Source organism: Motacilla alba, chromosome 10 (genome assembly GCF_015832195.1).
Source record: "Motacilla alba alba isolate MOTALB_02 chromosome 10, Motacilla_alba_V1.0_pri, whole genome shotgun sequence".
Classification (NCBI taxonomy): Eukaryota; Metazoa; Chordata; class Aves; order Passeriformes; family Motacillidae; genus Motacilla; species Motacilla alba.
The window spans coordinates 2913022-2932249 of NC_052025.1; the positions used below are offsets into that span (position 1 = coordinate 2913022).

A 19228-nucleotide genomic window follows, 5' to 3' on the forward strand; every position below is an offset into this window, starting at 1 on the left:
GTACCTGAAGGACTTCATTATCCAGATCAGACAAGGGAGCTGGTTCATAACATCAGTTGGCACCTTAAAAGTAAATGTAGAAACAACTTGTGTCCTGTTGTGATTTAATTCTGTAAGTAGCTGCTTTAGCTGCCTGGAAGCTCTCCCCGTATTTGCTAAAGCTGTGAACTGAAAACAACACTTTGGTTGGGGCTTCAGCTTGAGCAGAAACCAGCTTCAGTGGAACTGGAAGTGGCACTTCCCTGTGAGGTGGTGAGGCCCTGGCACAGGGTGCCCAGAGAAGCTGTGGCTGCCCCTGGATCCCTGGCAGTGCCCAAGGCCAGGCTGGACAGGGCTTGGAGCAATCTGGGGTAGTGGAAGGTGGCCCTGCCCATGGCAGGGACGTGGAACAAGATGGGCTTTAAGGTCCTTCTCATTCCAAACCATTCTGAGATTCATTATTCTAGAAAATGTTTTCCCTTCCAGGGCATGAGTTAATTCCTACATTTGTACTGAATTCTGACAGCTGAGAGACTGTGCCTGAGCTTCCTTTCAGCAGGACTTGAGGCACTGTAAGGCTGGATAACTCAGTGTCAATAAGGCAATGTTAGGCAGAAGGAATCTGAGGGTAATTAAAAGCTGTGATTGTTTTGCACCTCTGCTGCATAAAGAGCAGACAACACACACATAGCCACAGAGTAACTTTACCTGTGTTCTCTCCCCAGGTGCTGCAACACCAGCTCTGCCAAAAAAGCCTCCCTCCCTGCCTCTGGAACCTGAGCAGGAGCAGGACTCAGAAACGAGCCCTGAGGAGAACTCAGCTCCCACAGGGGACGAGGAGCAGGGCAAGGAGAAGCACCAGAGCCAGGAGGCAGCAGAGTAGGGCAGCCCTGGGCAGCTCAGGCAGTGCAGGAGCCTCTCCAGGGCTGCCTGGGACTGGGGAAAGGGACCTGCCCTACCCTGTCCCATGGTGGATTCTCCGCACTGTCACTCTGGATGGAGCTGTGTTCTACCAGTGATTTTAGCTCGTGGGCTCTGCCTTGTTCCAAGGAGTCACCGCAGTGACCAGAGGTTTCTGTGTAGCTGCTCTTTAGTGCAGTCACAACTCACCACAGAACTGGAGGGTCCAGCTCTCCACAGGTGGGGTGTGAGTCTTCCAGAAGGACATTTAGCAAAGCCAGCAGTAGTGATTTAGGATCCTGGATGGTGAGGAGAATCAAACCCTTCCAGTGGCTGAACTGGTGAGCAGCTGAGTTTGCATGAAGAACCAGTAAGCTGAAGCTTCAGGGCTCTGTTTGCTGGTGAAGCTCCCCAGCTGTTTGACAATGTATTTCCTGCTTTTAGTTCTGCACTGCTGGACTGTATCCCTGCAGGATTACCAGCCCAGGAGAGGAAGGTTAGTCATGGAAACATCGTGGAGGCAGCGGTGTACAGGCAGCATGAGCAGGGCTCTGGGTACATCCCAGCTTCCAGCTGTGCTTTGTGGTTTGTTGCTCTTATCCAAAAGGCATTAGTGCATCTTTAGAGCCCAGCCAGGAGCTGAAGTGCTCTCCTGCTCCCTGGAGAACACTGAAAGAGTAGGACCCCTCACTTTCCCCTGGGTTCTGATAGCCCAAACTGACTGCTTATGTTAAATGTGGCTTTTTTTTTTCCTCTCAGGTGTCCTTTCTGCTGGGTTTTGTTCTGTAAGGATTCCCTCCTGCCAGGAGTTAAACAGATTTTTTTTGTAGAGCACTGGCAAATTGAAACAAACCAGACAAGAAACAGTGTCAGTCAGGTACAGTGCAGAGATTTTTATTCACATTTCACTTCTTACACCGAAAGTCCCTGCAGCCTAACAGAGTGCCTGGGAAGAAGAGGTGAGGATTGAAGAGCAGGGGTGGGCAGAGGCTGTGAATTCTTCACTTCAGCCCCAAAACTTGAATTAAAGGCAGATTTTTGTCCTGTGATGCTTTGATGGGATAAGTGTCACACAGGGAGCACATACTGCACTTGGAGGTACTGTGAAGGGATTTATTTTAAATATATATTTTGTGGAAAGCTTATGCAACAGTGAACCAATTCTTCTATGAAATGAAGCAGTAGCACCTTCTTACTTTCTGGGAGTTTCAAGTCTAAGGGAGCATTTTAAAATATGTAATTCCAGTTGGATAATAAACAGAGTTGCAATTCCTGTCCTGTCCCCTTTCCTCCCCTGGGCATGGTGATGGTGGCATTTGCATGCAGTAAATTCCTGGGATCATTCTGGAGAGCATTTTTGTGCTAATGGTAATGAGGCTGGACTGCCCTTTCAGCTGGAATTAGGCAAGGGACTCTTCAGCAGGACTGCACTGAGGCATTCAGGGATTTTGGAAATCACACCTTATGTTCCAAAACCTGTTTCTGGCATCAGCCATAATTCTAATCCCCTCTTTCCCCCCCTCAACTGAAAAGAATCATGAGCTTAATTTTGAGGGAAGCAGAAACCATCTGCTTTAGGACTTTTCTTCCCCTTTTTAGGGAAAGGTCTGTGATGAACAGGGTAAAGCAGAGCTCACAAGGTACTTTGCATCTTGGCTTCTGCACAGGAAACCAAACAAAAGTCATTCAAACATCAATGCCTGGGTGGCAAGACCTTTTTCCAGCCAAGAGTAATGATCTGTCTATCCAGCAACATGTGTTCAACCCAAAAAATGTGGTGTTGAGGTCCCTGAGACAACTGGATGCTGATTTATGGTACAGGATTAGTGGGTACATGCTGTGCTACTGTACTTGTTTGCTTAGTTGTGACTGAGCAAGGTGGATGTGGGGGCCTTAAAGCTGTTCAGAATTTAGATTTCCCAGTTGGGGAGTGGGTTTCAGTTGGCAAAGCCTCTTCTGCAGAGACAGACAAGCCTCAGTTCTGAAGGGGGGAAAACTTTACTAAAATAATAAGCTCCACACATAAATGCATTCAAAAAGAGCCCGTGTTATAATAAGTATTCCATCTGCCAAGACTTTTCTAGAAGAGAAAGCTCAGTTTTGCTACAGGGGAAGCTTTACCAGTGCCTCAGACCACATTGCTCCAAAACCTCTGTGTTTAATGGAAGACACAGGTGAGGTTTGAACCCAGTTTTACCCAGTCTGCACCGAGGGGCAGCTTTCCTGAGAAATTCACAGGGGAGGTTTCCAGGGTATTTTTTCCATTGCCTCCCCTTGCAGTTTAATGGGATAATTCCTGCCATCATTTGTGTTCCTCAGCTGCTGTGAGATCTGCTGAGCACAGGCTGATCCCAGGCTGTTGGGAACAGAGCTCCTGGCACAGGAGGGAATGGCCATGTGCTGTTTGCAACCTGCACCTCTCCTCTGCTGAGAGAACATCCTCCCACCAGAGTCTGGATCAGTGACTCCCTGAGAATTCTGCCTGGATCCAGCTGAGATACCACACAAGAAACTGCTCCAGAATGAAACAGGAGAACTTCATCTGACATCTCCAAGAGGCAGAACCAGCATTCCTGGCTCTGAGATCCCAGTTTTACTGCCAAGGTTACTCAGACCCAGTATTTTCCTCTGGTTTTCTCCTATTCTCCCCAACACTCTGAGGTCCCTTAGCCCAGGAATAGCAAGGCAGCAATTGTGTGACACAAGTCTGTGCCAGCACCACTCTGGGACAGATTGCACAGAGACAATACTGGCACAGAGACACTTTAGCTGTTCACCCACTCACAACTCTCAGCTTTCACCTAAGCTGCAAGCTCCAAAAGAACCCCCAACCAACATTTTGGGATAACTGGGAATTGAGTTCTGTTGTACCCTTTCACAGAACTGTCCCATTATTCAACTCTTTGCTTAGGACATGGCTGGAAAAGTCACCCTGTGGCACACAAACCCTGATCATTCAGTGTATCATTACAGAATAAATACTGAAAAAAGAACCCAAGCACACCTGCTGACAGTTTTCCATTGGGTTTTGGAATGGATTTAGTGCTCTGCTGCTCTCCAGGCTTTAGATTCCAGTGGCTAATGAGTTGAGCCGAGCTCTAAAACATCCAGCACAAAGCAGTGAATGAGGTCTTTGCTAAAGGCTGAGGAAGAACATTTCAGCACCAGTTCTGTCAATGAACTTGGGAAGGGAGGTCAGACTCGACTGCATCTCACACATCCCAACAGGAGATAACCAGGAAACAAAAGAAAATCAAGTCATTCTTAGTAATGCTGAGAAGCTCCCCTGGAGAGGAACAGAGGTAAAGAGCCTTTAAACTGGCAAGAGTTGGATTTGGGATTGGCTCTTCCATGGCACAGCACCAAGGGCACAGTGGAGAAGGAACATGTCCTTTGAGACTCTGCCAGGCCCCTGTGATTCACACCTCCCAAATAATCCAGCACTTGACCCTCGGTGAGTGCCATACACAGAAAACATGGGAAGAATGCTAATTTTGGATCACGGAGAAGGCAAAATAAACCAAAGCCAAGGTGGCTGCAGGAACACACAAGTGAAAACACCAACGTGCACAGGTTTTACCATGGAGAGCTGTCAGTGCAAGCTCTGCTGCTGCATCTCCAGCTGAATCTGTGTGAATAAACATTTCCATTGCAAACCCTGCTCCAGGAGTGAGGCTGGCTGAGGTTTGAGTCATCCATCACTGTGGATTTCAAGGTACAAGTAACACAGGAGAACAAATAGAATTTGTAGATTTGTAGAGGATGAGGGGGAACCAGGGTCAGCTCAAGCCTGGTTTTGAAGCTTTGGTATTTTTGCAGCTGTTGAAGCAGCTTTTCTTTGTTGTCACTACTGTAGCTGTGCAGAGGTGTGAGACTACAAGTACAGGGGAAGCAGTTCAGGAGCTCTGCCTCCCTGTCATTAATTTGGGAAGGCAGAAGGAAGTTAAGCACATCATGTTCACAGCATGTGAAACAAAGCAAAGGCTGCTGGGCCCCTCATTCAATTCAGATTTATTACCATATAGATTGTTCCACAACTTAATCAGGGATCCCACTGGCACCGCTGATGAACAGGTCATGGTGGTTAAGGATTCTCCTTGGGAAGTGACTTTGGGCGCAGATGAGCTCTATGTGCCTGATAAAACAGATCTGGGTAGAGCAGCAGCCTGGCCATCCCCAGAGCTGGGATCAGAGCTGGGACTCACCGTGCCAGGGGTTCCCAGCACACCCAGAATGGGCTACAGCAGAAATGCTCACCTGTGAGGAGCAGCAGGAAGAAGGGGCTAACGATATTTCCATCAGTTTAGCTTTTTGGCCCAGATGATTCCTAAGGAGTAAGCTCCTTTTTCATGATTCTTTACAGCAGTTACTGACTCAGATTTAAAAAGCTAACTTGAGCCTTCATGTTCCTGTTCAATGCAAGGACAGCTGACCTGGGACAAGGTCTGTATGTGCAGTCACATGGTTTTAGGTGGCCCTAAGGAATGTCAGTCCCATCAGCCTCACATCCCTGGAAGTGTTTTATCAAGAAAGAAGTGAAATACAGCAGCAGGGCCATTACTGGTGACAGCTTGTGTGTATTTAGTTTTGTTTTGTTTCCAGCTCCAGAATCCACAGTATAAGCCAAGGATCAGTTTCCAGCTGGCAGATCCATGGCCTTTGGTGGCCCTAGGAGTGGAGTGCCAAAAGGCCACCATCCCAGGCTGCAAAACAGCCTTGCTAATGGCCTTGGACCTCTGTGTGAGCCAAAAAGAGAGATTCTTTTCATTTATTTTCAGTTTAGGAAGACTAAACCAGAACTCCAACTCCTGTGCTACAGTTTATCAATTATAATAATAATAGTAGTAATAATCATCATAATAAAAAATAATCTGGGTAGAAATACCTCCAGTCTTAAGAAGATCCTGCACCTGGATAAAATGCTGACACTCAAGGGAAGCTCAAGGTGGGCTGAGCTGCAGGGAAACACAGCACTGACTGTACTTCTGCTCTGTTCAACACAGAACACTTCGCTCAGGGGGAAAGCTGAATCCACATGACAGGCAGCATTGTGTGCTGAGTCAGTGCAAGTACAACAGCTGCCAATTTTCATCCTTGCAGAGCAGCCAGGATGGCGTTTCCCAACAGAGAACACCACTGACAGCAGCCTGACAGTGTTACTGCAACAGATCACTCCACCCTGAGCGACACAGACTCTCCTCCCTCATTCAGGTGCAAAGACTGACCTGGAACAACCTCTGCCAAGCTCTGGTAAGACACAGGCTTGCCCAGACATGCTGATTGCACTTAACCCAGTTCTACTGGAAACTGCCTTGAGAGCTGTGCAAATACACTCCAGGTTCCTGAGGTGGCCAGAGACAAAACCATGCTGGGAAGAGAGAAAACCATGCTGGTGTTCTACAATTCTTAGTGTGTGACTGTGAAAAAGGTAAAAAAAAAAAAATAGAAGCAAAATATTTAACAAGGACACATGATTCTGCTTTTTTAATTTCAAAGGCCAGAGCAAAGAAACTATCAGTCAAAAAAAAAAACCCAACATCAAACCCTAAAAAGGCCACCTCACTTCAGTCTTACCTGGAAAATGCTGTTGCAGCTTTTGAGCTTCCAGAGGGACCCTCCCTGATATATTAACCTTTCCTAATAGAGGGCAGGGAGACTGAAGAATTTGGCACAACCATTCTCAAACAACCAAAAACGAGCACTCGAGAGCTTTTCTGTAACACACCATTAGCAGAGTATTTAGAGTATAGCAAATAGAGGGAATGGTTTGGGGGTTCCCTGGCAGGGAAACAGAGCTGTCCCCCAAACAGAAACCCTGATTATCTTCACTCCTTGTTTCCTAAAAACTAAGCACAGGCTGCTGGGGCTCAGTTGAACACCCTTGGTCACAGATATCCAGAATCACCTGTGCAGCCTGGAGTAGGTTCAGTCTGTGTCACATTTTGGGACCGTGGCTCCCTCTGGGGCTGGGCACACGGAGAGGTGATTGCACCAGGCAATAATTCCATCCTCACCCCAAGGAAGGTTTGCAAAGTGCTGGGAGGAGATAAACCCACAAGCCTTTTATTTTGAATTTACCAGAGGCGAGGCAGGGCCGGGCACCGCTGTGCTCTCCCTGGGATCCAGGGGCAGGAAATTCTCCTGCTGCTGCACTTTGCAGCACTACCAGAAAAGATCCGTTCTGAGCTACGAACAGCAAACTTTGCCAGCCAGGGATCTTGGTCTTTGTGTCCCTCCCCCTTAAGACAAAGCCAGTTTTCACATTAAATATTAAAACATTTGCACCTGACCTGCACGTGAAGCGCTCGAGTCACCGCTGAGTGACTGGAATGTAGCTGACAGTTTATACCTGGAATTATTCTTTGGCTCTTTTTCAGTTATACCCAGAAAACACACCACACCCTGGTTCAGTTCCTATACCACCACTGCTTCAAATCCCAATCCACGGGTCTCGGACACCGTGCGGTGCTGGAGAAGAAGGAGGGTCCTGGTTTGCTACTGAGGATACGCTTCGGAATAGAGCAGTCCCTCGGCCGAAATGGCATCCCCGAGTCCCACGGTCCGCACGGGGTCCTTGCACACCAGCACGGGGGTGAAGTGGAAGGAGATGCCTTCCCTGTGCCACTGCACCACGGGCTCGTCCGGATTGAGGGAGATTTTGGACGGTGCCTCCGTGTGGGAGGTGACGAACTCCAGAGGAGCTTTGAGGAAGACCTTGCTGGTGTCGATGGTGTCGGTGGCACAGGCCTGGGTGCCCGCGGCCCTGGCCCCGGCCGCCACCGCCGCCGCCTGGTTGCCCCAGTGGCCGTCCACGGTGACCAGGATGTGGTAGGCCAGCGTGTGGAAGTGGATGCGCGTGAGGTCCGAGGCCCGCTCCGCCGTCTTGCCGTGCTCCTTCAGGATCCAGAAGAGGATGTCGCTGACCACCCCCACGTCGGGAATGCCACTCCAGGAGGCCAGGGAGGCGTGGGGACCGGAGGCAGACTGGGTGAGGAACAGCAGCTCCTGCTCGTTCAGCCCGATGGAGTTCACCAGGGGAAAGACCTGCTAACAGGAACAGGGAACAGCGCGTTTGCCTTCAGGAGCGCAGTCAGACCTGGGAGTGCTCCCCAGGCTGGGGTTTTTGTAGTACCCTGTGGCTGGCTCAGCAGAAGCAGCACCCAGCTTCCCAGTCACTGCACTTCTACAAGTTGGCAAGAACTACTTAGCCAAGGAAACATTCCATTTGGTGCAATTCATTTTCCAGACACAAGCTTTGACAGTAAAGAGTAACAACACATCAGCTCCACGTAAAACATAACACTGAGATGAGAGCTGTGTCAAGGTAAACAAGGAACCACTGGGAAAGAAATTCTGCAAAGAAATCGAGGGATATTTTAAAATTATAAACTCAGCTCAAACTCATTCTTCAATTCATCTTCTGATGTGCAGTCCAAATGTTGAGTTTTGATTTCTATATTCATGCACTAGTGTTGTGATACTAAACCTGATCAAAAGAGCACATCCTTTCATTTTCCTTACCTGATGCACAATGTTGCTCATAAAATCCTGATCAGTCATACTGGCCAGCTCCAGGTGTATGGGAATGTCAGTTGGGATATCAGAGATGGAGGCTACAGCCTACAGGAAAAAGGAAAAAAACAACCTTAGAACACATTTATTAAGGAACAGAAGAAGAAAAAGGGTTGTGACTCAAGATACACATCCTTTAATGTCCCTGTGTGTGGATATAAACAATTCAATGGATGTCTGACCTGTGTATGTACTGTTAAGGAGAAGAAATAAAACAACTTCTGGTGTGCAGAATCCCAGGGCAGGAAAACTATCTAGCCTTAATCTGCTTCCAGCTCACAACCTTCCTAATGGATTACTTCCAAAAACCTCACAAATCTGAAGCAGCTGCAGAAGAGCTGATCCTGTAACATGAAAAATGCCAATGCCTCGCATCAGGCCAAGCCCTCAGCTGTAAAACAGGTGGCACAAGACAGATGCTCTTTAAGGAATGCAGGTGTTGATTATAACCTGGATCATCTCAGTGTCCAGCACAGAAAAAGTCTGCTTTAGCTGCTAGATAAGCCCAGTAACCAGGTGAACACCCTCCAGCCAGGCAACCAGCCTTTCTTTTCCCTAGACAAGCCACGGAATCTAAGAAAAGACAGTGTTACATGATGAGACTTCAGCCATTCCTGCAGCTCCCACTCTCCTTTTGGCATTCCATACTGAGATCTGTGGGAGCTCTGAAGGCACAGCCTTGCTCCACCTTCAAACCTGGAGAAACAAGGCCTTGCCATGGAACACCTGCAGGGGAAATGAAGGAACTTCAGGGATTCAGCGTCTCACCTCCATGAGTCGCCTCTGTCTCATCTCCTTGCTCTGCCCTTCCATCATGTGAAGTCCTGAAAGCACCACCAGGTCAGGCTGGAATTCATCCAGGCTGGACACAAACACTTCCAGCATGTTCAGGGCGCCGTTGGACAGGTCGTGGGAGAAGATGAAGCGGTTGGCAGTGGGTGCCCTCACTCGGCCCCACTGCTCACCTGGGGTGGAGCAAACAGGACCAAGTGTGTGTGAACTGGTTTATTGCCGGGCAAGATCACAAATTCAACGGGTTCCATCAGCAGCAAGAAAAGCCATGGAACTGTTTTAGCCATTACACGAAGGTCACCCTGAGTTTCATCAGCACGTGGTTAAATCTCTGTTTTCAGGGAGCATTTTAGTGTTTATGGAGCTTCAGAGTGACACCCCTCAGGCTGTGCACCAATCTCAGTGATGTTCAGGGGTACCACTGAACACCTGCTCCGTTGTACCTGCTTGATATTCCAAGATAAGATGGAATTCATCTCTTTCCTGCATGGATTCAGGCGGCACAACCACATTGTCATCGAGCAGTTCATGGAGTTTGGGACCAACTGGGCCACAAAGGAGGATCTAGAAAACAAGCAAAACCAAACAAAGTTTCCCTTGCCACGTCCCTTGCCAAAATTAAAGCATCACCTACGCAACTGATTTTAAAAAGTTAATAATTCAAGTTTTAAAAATCAGCTAGGAAGTCCAACCATATGTTCCACCAGCAGAACCCAAGAAATAACTGCCAGATCCCCAAAACCTACACGGAATTAACGTGAGACAAGCAAATTAAAGAACACAAGCAAATGGAATGAGATGTTTGAAACATGTGTGTACCTTCAGGTCTGGATTTGTCGCAAGCTTCTGCCCGATGAGAGCAGCATTTCCTCCCACATAAAGCTGTAAAACAAACAGAGCTGGGTGTGGGCATCCCCTCGCTTTGGGACCTTTAAACACATTTAGTCCTCAGCACAGGCTGGAGATTTTGGCTTTTTAGAGCAAGGTTCAGCAGTATCCAAGTTACTAAAGGTTATTGGGGCTGAAGGCAAAATGATCTTACAACTCTCTGTGAGAGCTCAACAAGTTGAGCATTCTTTATTTTTATAATCTTAATATTCACCTTCAGGTCATAGCCCTGTAAAAATCAATTAATTCCCAACACTGACAGCGCTGTTAAAACAGCACATAAACAGCCCTTCCTCCTGTGCAACCTCTCTGTGGCTAAAGCCCTGTGGTTTTTTAGCAAGGCTGACAAGGAATCATTTAAAAACTGCAGCAATTCTTCCTCCAGTTTGAGGTCGAGGTGAAACCTGCTGCCTGTGCCCATGTGAAGTGAAAGGAACTGTGGAAGTTTCTTCAGTAGTAAAGGTCAAACTTTCCAGTTAAACTCTGATTTGAGCTCGAAAAGCAGTGAATATGGATTGCCCTGAGGGTCATGGGTGCTCAGAGGGGGCCACGGAGAAGATCCAAGGGCTGCTCTGGAGCTAAGCTGGGAGAACTGGACAGGAGAAGGCTCCAGGGAAACCTCAGAGCCCATGCCAGGGCCTGAAGGGGCTCTAGGAGAGCTGGAGAGGGACTGGGGACAAGGCATGGAGGGACAGGACACAGGAAATGGCTTCCCACTGCCAGAGGGTGGGGATGGATGGGATATTGGGGAGAAATTCCTCCCTGTGAGGGTGGTGAGGTCCTGGCACAGGTTGCCCAGAGCAGCTGTGGCTGCCCCTGAATCCCTGGAAGTGTCCAAGGCGAGGTGGGCAGGGCTTGGAGCACCCTGGGACAGTGGAAGGTGTCTCTGTCTGTGGCAGGGGGTGGCACTGGATGGGCTTCGAGGTCCCTTCCAACCCAAACCATTCCTGGCTTCTCTCACAGAAAACAGGCCATACAGCTAAAAATCAGGCAGCTCCTCACTCCCAGCCTCTTTTACATCCTCAGCCCCATCTGGCTCCCAGGAGACATCTGTGACATTTCAGTTTGGGAATGTCAGCAGGGGAGACACCATTTAAGCCCCCCCTCGTATGCAGCAGGGGCAGAATCCCAGGGAAAACCATCGACACAACTCAAGCTACACCACAAGCTTCTTCTGCAATGACTTGCTCTCTAGAGGGAGAATGAAAGCCAGCAGTGACCAGGAAGTAAGAAAGAGGGTTCCCAAGGCTCTCTCCTGGGTGCAGACCCACCTGTGCTGCGGGGTGCTCCGAGGCTGTGCGGGCAATGTCCTGGAAGGCCTCGGCGTCGCTGAAGAAGCGCTCGGCAGCCGCCCCTCTCTCCATGAAGTGGGCAAAAGCCTCCTTCAGGTCCTGCCCGGAGCTCAGGACTGCGTGGTTCTTCCCATCACTGGGCTCCAGGCCCAGAGCCTCCAGCAGCTTCACCCCAGACAGAACCACGTCCACGCAGGCGTTGACGCTGGGAGAGAGGAAGAAAAGGCGTCCTGGGAAAAGCAGACAGACCTCAGGGCACCTGGGAGGGCAGTGAGGTCACATCCCTGACTCTGCAGGGGCAGAACAACCAGCCAAAGGAGAAAAAGGCACAGGAATTTCCTGAAATTCTCCCCTGAAGCTTCCTCGGCTTGACTGGCTTTTATTGTGCTCAGGAGGGATTTCTAACTTTCTGCTGCATGAAAATAAGGAAAGCTGCGTGGTCCAAAGGTGGCTGAGTAAGTTACAATACAGGTTCTACTTCATTTCCTGCCTTGGGCTTGCTTAAAAAGAACAGGAATAGAAACAGTGGCATTTTAAATTCTTAGAAGCTTTTAAAAGCTTCTGATACCCATGGATTTTGGGTTTAAAACGTGCATGTGATTCAAAACTGCATGTTAAAAACAAAACTGAAAGCGTTGAAGTCAGCTAGATCAGCCTCTGGAGTTTCAACTATTCCTAATAATACCCAACCCACACACAACTCCCCACACAGGCTGGCTCTGTTTACAAAAAGTCAAGAGAGCAATTTGTCAGTTGAAATATTTGAAAACGGCAGTTTCCAAAGGATCATCCCAAACTTACAAAAACAGCACGTGGTGGAAACAGGAGGAAAACCCTGCGATTGTAAGGGAGGGACAAGAACCATTTCAGCAGATCCAGGCTTTTTGGAAAGTCCAACTTCCAGTCCCCATGTGTCATTGATTTAATCACAGTCTAATTCAGACTAGAGGACAGGAGACTTTCTGGCTGGAACCAGAACCCCAGGAAGACAATTTAGAAACACTTGCCCTTGTCTCACTCTGTGGTTTCAGACTGATAACAACAATTAGCAAATACTTCCTGAGATAACACCAGCAACTGCACAGAGATGCAACTTAAGCATCTTCTGTCGCTGCTGTCAAGTGCCATTTCTGTTCCTCTGCCCCACATTTCCCTGACAGGGATCCAAACCATCTATCAAACTCGTGCAGGATCCCTGAGTTTCTCCACATCCCCCCAAGGGAACAGTCCAAGTGCCAGCTCCTGTTCCCTGTCAGCGAGGAGTGCCCAGCATTCAGCATTCCCTCGGCAGTGACCTCTCAGCAGTCAGATTTGGGCTGCAACAAAAAAAAGCTGCATCACACGAAATAAAGGACATGAAAAACCCTGAGGCTTTCCATTCCACGAGGTAACCAATCCAGAAATCCTCTGTATGTGCATCACCTCCTACGCCAAGGACAGAGAAATTCCCTAGCATTGCAGAGAAAAGAAAAGTTCAAGCAGCATTTTAGCCCCAAATTTATGTATTAATGAATCATTACAGATCCAAGGGGATAAAACTAAGTCATATTCCTCTGCTAACACAGAGCCACACAGCCATGGATGTGGATAACTCCTTCCAACATCCAAAGGATGAATCTTCCAAAGTCAAGTTACCTACCATGTCCATATATTTAAAAGAAAGTGAGTCAAGCGCTAAATATAAGATCAATGTGACATTCCTGAACTTTCCCCTTGTTCTCTTCCCACTTTAAAAAGAGAAAGGGTGTTGAATTTCCCTGAGCTCAACATCCATTGCCTTCCCTGTCCCTTCCCTCCTTGTCTCTCTCCAGCTGTGTCTGGACTCAGCTACCTCTCCCCAAAGAAAGGCTTTCCTCCTTTCTCCACTTTATAACTTGTCTCTGGTACCCATTTATTGCCAGCCTATGCTGGACGGACCAGCAGCTCCGACTGACTCTAACCCCAAGCCTCAGGCTGTACGTGAACCTGTTTCACAGACAATCCAGCCAGGAGCAGTATCTCTGGAGAAGGGCTGCAACAGGGCCAGAGCCTGGCTCAAATCCCCACCACAGGAGTGTTCTGGATCACTGATCCCCTCGGCCAGCGTCCAACTCCAACTGAGCAGCGCTGCGGGAGTGCTGCACTCACATCCGGTTCTTTTTCATGGAATCATGGAATGGTTTGGGTTGGAAGGTACCTTCAAGGTCATCTGGCTCCATCCCCTGCCATGGGCAGGGACACCTTCCTCTAGCCCAGGATGGTCCAAGCCCTGTCCGACCTCACCTTGGACACTGCAAGGGATGCAGGGGCAGCCACAGCTGCTCTGGGCACCCTGTGCCAAGGCCTCACCAGGAGGAATTCCTTCCCAATATCCCATCTATCCCTGTCTGATGGCAGTGGGAAACCATTTCCCCTTGTCCTGTCCCTCCATCCCTTGTCCCCAGTCCCTCTCCAGCTCTCCTGGAGCCCCTTCAGGCCCTGGCAGGGGCTCTGAGCTCTCCCTGGAGCCTTCTCCTCTCCAGGTGAGCACCCCCAGCTCTCCCAGCCTGGCTCCAGAGCAGAGGGGCTCCTCAGAGCATCTCCATGGCCTCCTCTGGATTTGCTCCAGCAGCTCCATGTCCTGATGCTGGGGACTCTAGAGTTGGAGGAGCTCTGCGGGTGAGGTCTCACCCGGGCGGCGCAGATCCATCCCAGGCGCGGGACACATCCCCGGGCACGCCGGGGCCGCAGCACGCGCGTACCCGCACGTTCCATACCCGCACACGTGGACACCGGGACGCGCATCCCGGCCCAGGGGCGCTCCCGCGCGCTCCCGCACCTACCCGACGGCGACGCGCGCCCAGCCGCGCGCAGGGCGGACAATGGCCGCCTGCCAGGCCGCCACCGTGCGCGCCTCCAGCGAGCGGGCGCGGCGCAGCGTCCCCAGCAGCGAGGCCGAGAGCTGCCGCAGGGCCGCGGGGGGCAGCTCGGGGCCCAGCACGCACAGGTAGCCCAGCGCCAGGGCCAGCAGGCCCACGCACACCGACCGCTGCCACATCGCACCGGGCGCGCTCCGCTGCTCCTCCTCCCCCGCCGCCGCGGCTGAGGCGGGGCGCCGCCGGCGGGGGCCTCCTTACGCCGCCTCCGTAGCGCCCCGCCCCCGCCGGCCGGCGGCTGGCGTAAACCTCTTCGGGAATCCCGGCGCGCCGCTTCTCCTGCGCAACGTGCGCTACTTGCGTAAATCGGTATGGGAATAGCGCTCCCTCTGCGGAGCTTGCGGGCGGCCCGGCAATGCCGCTACGTCACCTGCGTAACTCGGCACGAGAATAGCGTAGGCGGCAGCGGGCGGCGCGTCGTGAGGGGAGATGGCGGGACACAGGCTCCCTCACGGCACCGCCGGGCCGAGGCCTCCGGGAACGGGCCGGGCCGAGGCAACCGGAATGAGGAGCCCGCGGTGAGCACTGCCCTGGTGCTGGGGCCTTCAGCAGCGCTGAGCTGATGTCTGGCTGAGCGTCGTGCCTGCACCCTCCTGTGTACGTGGTACTGCTGCGCCATCCCCTCCCCGGGGCTCCTCCTCACGGTGCCGTTATCTCTTTGTTCCCCAACACCTCTGTGTTGTATTTCCACTCTGCCCTAACAGTGCAGTGCCTGCAGTCCTCTGCCCTGCCTCGCACCAAAGTTTCTCTAAAGGCTCATATCCATCAACCCAGTCACTGTCTCAGTGTCTGAAGCTAATAACCAGTCCTAATATAAATTCTTTTCTTTTTTAATGGAAAAGTTCCTGGTCTCGGCCTCTCCCGTGCCTTCCCCAGGGTGCGGCGGCCTCATTAGAGCTGCCCACAGCCCTGAGGGCGCGGGCACTGGGAGCCGGCCTGGGAGCGCCCTTTGCTGCCTGCGCATCCATCACAGAGATGCCGAGTGAGCCAGAAGGGAGGTTTCCCTTTTTAATGAAAGGGAGTTTTTCTAGGCTTCTGTAGAAATCGCAGCAACGTTCACTCAGAGACTTCTGACAAAATTTGCAAGAGTTTGACAACTGTGTGCTACAGCGCGTTGGCTGAGGCAGCCGATAATTTCCTTATTCAGTTCTGTGTTGTGAGTGATTGTCATTTCCTCAGACTCTTACAAAGCAAGCAGTAAAGGAGATAGATTAGTGCAAAGCTTTTTTGCTGATTTTTCTTTCTTTTTAGGATGGTATTTAGCCAGCAGCCATGTCATGGATTCATGTCTGGCCCTCATGGCACATTGGCTGCCCATCAGGTTCCTTTTCTTCCTAGGCATTGCCATAAAAGATTTCCTCATTTAGTTATGTATTCTCTTCCTCTGAAATGATTCCTCAGAGCTTTGAGGGTGCAAAGATGGGCAGGCCAGGTGGATGATGGTGGCTGGAATTGCTGGTGGTGAAGGAGAGAGTAAGACCCTTGTCACCTGACTGCTGATGGTGACCAGGGGCATGATGGATTGTGAGCCTAAAGGGAAACGTAATGATCTTAAAGAACAGAATTGTGCAGACAAACTAGAGGCGTTACTGCCTTCCCTATTCTTCAACGGATCCTTCAAGCAGTTCTTTATCCTCAAATACCTTCCTGCCATAGCAGCCCTTCACAGAGTGATCAGCCTCTCCTCTCAGACCCTGTTCAGCCCACCAGAGTTCCTTGGTTAAGGTGTAACCCCCCTTTTCCTTTGCTCAGGCGGTCTTTGGGTTTTGTCAGTAGCTTTTTCATTTGAACAGATTTAATCATTTCCCCTTCCGTGGTTTTCTGGCTGGTGTTTGATCTGTCTCTGTTTATGAAATCTCACTGGTTTCACACTCCCTGGGGGAGAGGCCTGCGAGGCTCTCGCGGTTACAAACAGCTCTCCAGCCCAAGCAGGCAGAGACAGCAGAGTACATACCTGCCCAAAAACCCTGCCGCAATGAGGGCTTCACCTGTGGGACCAGGGCTATTTATAGCCTTGTCTCAGAACATCATAATTAGATGTGCCCATGGGGCAGCCTCAGCTCAGAGTGTTGCCACTGCTTGGGGACCCCATTATGAGTCCCAGGTCAGGGTGTGGCTGTGAGCAGCAATCTGACGCAGCAATACTTTGGGGAATTAAGGCTCAATTCACACTTGGGGTGATTAGTTTGTCACCTGGTGCTGATGCAGTCGTTGCCCTGAAGACTAAAGTTTGGGGGTTTTTACTGCAGGTGCAGTTTCCACATCAGCGCAAGGGATGCTGCTGAGGAAGAACCAGCTCCGTTTGAGCTTTGTAAACTGCTGGTGCTCAGCCTCCACGGGCAGTTCTGGCAGTGCACTTGAATAAGGCTGCAAAGGTAATTGTACAATTCACTTTACAATCTGCCAGCAAAAAGAAGTGGTTTATAAAAAGGCAGGTTCTCTCAGAGAACCTGTTCAGTTAAAGAGCTGAACACCCATTTCTTGGTCAACATTTCTTTTTTAAGCCAATGGAGATGTAGATTTGCATCAAACGGCAAATTTAGAGGTGAAACTGTCAGCTGAGAACTGAAGCCCAGCTCCTTATTGCCTGCCCTTGGGCCACCCCATGAATTCCAGTTAGAGGTAACAGAGAGGGACACAGGGATTGGATTCATATCAGCTAACTCAGAGTGAATGAAAAGCATTGATTAAATACCTGTTTAATTATGGAAATGGCAAGCTGATCGCTTCTGGGTCACTGCTGTGTGTCGTTTCAAAGAGTTGAAACTGATCTCAATGCATTTTCACTGGGATACTTTCATTAAAATCATGGGAAGAGAAGGGTAAGATTTAAAAGATTTTTTAGAATGAAAAGAGTTAAAATTTAATGTCAACAGTTTTCCTTCGTTTCTTTTCCCAGGTGTTATGAAATCCTTGTACAAGAAATGTTTTCCTTGACAGCTTTTTGGTGTAAGTTGCTTGCGACTTGGGGGGGTGGTAGAAGGACAGTGGTTTTAATCAGTGTTCAGTTATTGGAAATGGAACTTTGTTCCCTTTAGGAAAAAAATTAAAAAATAGAAAAGGTGGGGAAAAAAGAGAAGAGGTGGGAAAATCCCTTTTTCTGCAGGAAACAGACAAAGGCTGTGATTCTTGCCTGTTTGAAGATGAGCTCTGGAGAGTTGCACAGTGGTACCTGTTCTCAGGCCACTCAGAACGACAGACCTGTCTGTGTGAGCTTTTGACCTCGCTGGATTTGCTTTCCAGACCATGGGCTTGGTTTGGAGAAATGAGGGTTTGCCAGAGCCTCAGTAGGCAGGAGGCAAGAGGGAAGGGAATGAGGGTGGGCACGGGGAGGAAACATTAGGGAGGGGTGAAAGCCAAAGGTTCTAATTCCCAAAGGACATCTGCAAACCTGTTTTTCTTATTCTGAACTCACAAACTTGAAGCAATTGCCTTTACTCCTTACTGAGTTGAGTTTCCATATTCAAATGAGCTCATTCCCTTTGAGCTGCTTTGGCCAGGTAAACTCTAGGCCAGTGCACAGCACAGGGAGGGGAGGAGCCTTCCCAAAGTATGAATTCCTTTATTGTTAGGATGGGTCCTGTGTGTCTGCAGTGCCTGGGATGGAATCTCCAGCTGGAGTCAATGAACACTGGGCAGGACCCAGGGCACGATTTGGATGGCAGGTCCTTGCAGCCCTCTTAGCTCCTGTCCTGTCCAACACTCCCGACGTACCGTCCCTTATCTCTGCCTTCCCCAGCGCCCTGGAGTCGGTTACTCAGGTTTTGTGTGTCCAGCTCACTCATCTGTGTGTCATCATACCTTGCTATCAGACTGCCTTTGCTCACTGGCCTCATTTAATCTGGGCTGGGCACTCCTTCCAGAACCACACATCGCTCCGTACGCATGGAATCAGTGCCTGCCTGTGACATTCCATGGGAGCCAGCAGCACAACACGTGGGGTGGGTGGTTGCTACTGGTGTGGCTTCACTGGGGGAGGAGAAGAAAAGAATTGAAGGATGGATCCTGATAAAGGCCTAGAAAATTCACTGAGTTTCAGCTGAGCCATGCAGATGAGCAGAGGAGCTCTAATTAAAATACACACTCGTTGTTGTTCTCAGAAACTGGGCAGCATTCCCCGTCTGAGCTCTGCCAGCAGATCTCAGTCCTGGACTTAGCACCCACTGCTGCTCTGCTCTGTGAGACACCCACTCAGCTTGGCCAGCACAGCTCAATCTCAATCAGAAACATCTCATGCTGTTCCAATTCTGGGCCCTTTACGAGCAGAAAATGCCATCTCTCTACTAAATTGTTCCAAATTGCTTAGTTTTGGCCGCAGCACTCATTCTCACTTGTCACCTAATGGGATACCTCGGGACTTCCATCTACACTGTCAGCAACAGAGGAAGACTCATGTGCATGCCCAGCCCCCTGCTGAGCCCCTGATTATACAGTGATGTGTTAATAACAAACACTCTTTCATGTCTTGGCAGTTGCAAACCTCTCCTCAGTCGAGCAGCACTTCAGAAGTAGAATGGCATGGGAAATATGCAAGTCCCAGTTTTAAATAATAAGTATCAGCTTCTCTGGCAACTCTGTTCCCTGAATGAGAGTTGGGAAGAGTCTGAAGCTGCCAGATGCCTCTTGTGTGGATGTTCTGCAGAATCTGAACCACATTGGAGAGATTTGCTATTGCAAAAGTATTTCTGCACAGAGAATCTCTTTTCCTCCCTCCCTCCCTCCCAGGTTATGAATCTGCCTTCCTTGGAGACCTTGCCACCTCCCAGTTTTTGACAGCTCAGCAGTGGGAGGCAGAACTGTTTCCATTTTGCCTGAGACACCAGGGCTAGAGCTGGCATCATCCGTGTCCAAATTCATGCATTTCTTTCAACTGGAGCCGAATTGCTGGATTTTGCAGTGCTGGTTGCTCAC

General features: G+C 49.9%; 2 protein-coding genes and 1 long non-coding RNA gene across 7 annotated transcripts in view; 2 read left to right on the top strand and 1 right to left on the bottom strand.

Moving 5' to 3' along the window:
• The window catches only part of BBS4 (Bardet-Biedl syndrome 4), a 36242-nt gene extending 34086 nt beyond the window's left edge, over window positions 1-2156 (top strand). For all 4 annotated transcript variants that reach the window (XM_038146606.1, XM_038146605.1, XM_038146607.1 and 1 more), the window contains one exon: window positions 705-2156. In XM_038146606.1, the coding sequence (XP_038002534.1) occupies window positions 705-862 (158 nt within the window). In that variant the 3' untranslated portion in view covers window positions 863-2156. The remainder of the gene's footprint in view (window positions 1-704) is intronic.
• Window positions 1758-14439, bottom strand: ADPGK (ADP dependent glucokinase). Of its 2 annotated transcripts, none has more exons than XM_038146612.1 (7): window positions 14225-14439; window positions 11403-11628; window positions 10063-10125; window positions 9687-9807; window positions 9220-9416; window positions 8401-8499; window positions 1758-7926 (listed from the first exon to the last, which is right to left on the bottom strand). In XM_038146612.1, the coding sequence occupies exons 1-7, from the start codon at window positions 14437-14439 to the stop codon at window positions 7375-7377; spliced, it is 1473 nt and encodes a 490-aa protein (XP_038002540.1). In that variant the 3' UTR covers window positions 1758-7374. The 2 variants fall into 2 exon arrangements, with proteins under 2 accessions (XP_038002540.1, XP_038002541.1); XM_038146613.1 differs by having other exon boundaries at window positions 7375-7923.
• A 290-nt stretch (window positions 14440-14729) lies between these two features.
• On the top strand, window positions 14730-17282 carry LOC119705132. Its single transcript, XR_005258150.1, has 3 exons — window positions 14730-14914; window positions 16567-16692; window positions 17217-17282. It is a non-coding gene; the product is annotated as an uncharacterized LOC119705132 (long non-coding RNA).
• The last annotated feature ends 1946 nt before the right edge of the window (window positions 17283-19228 follow it).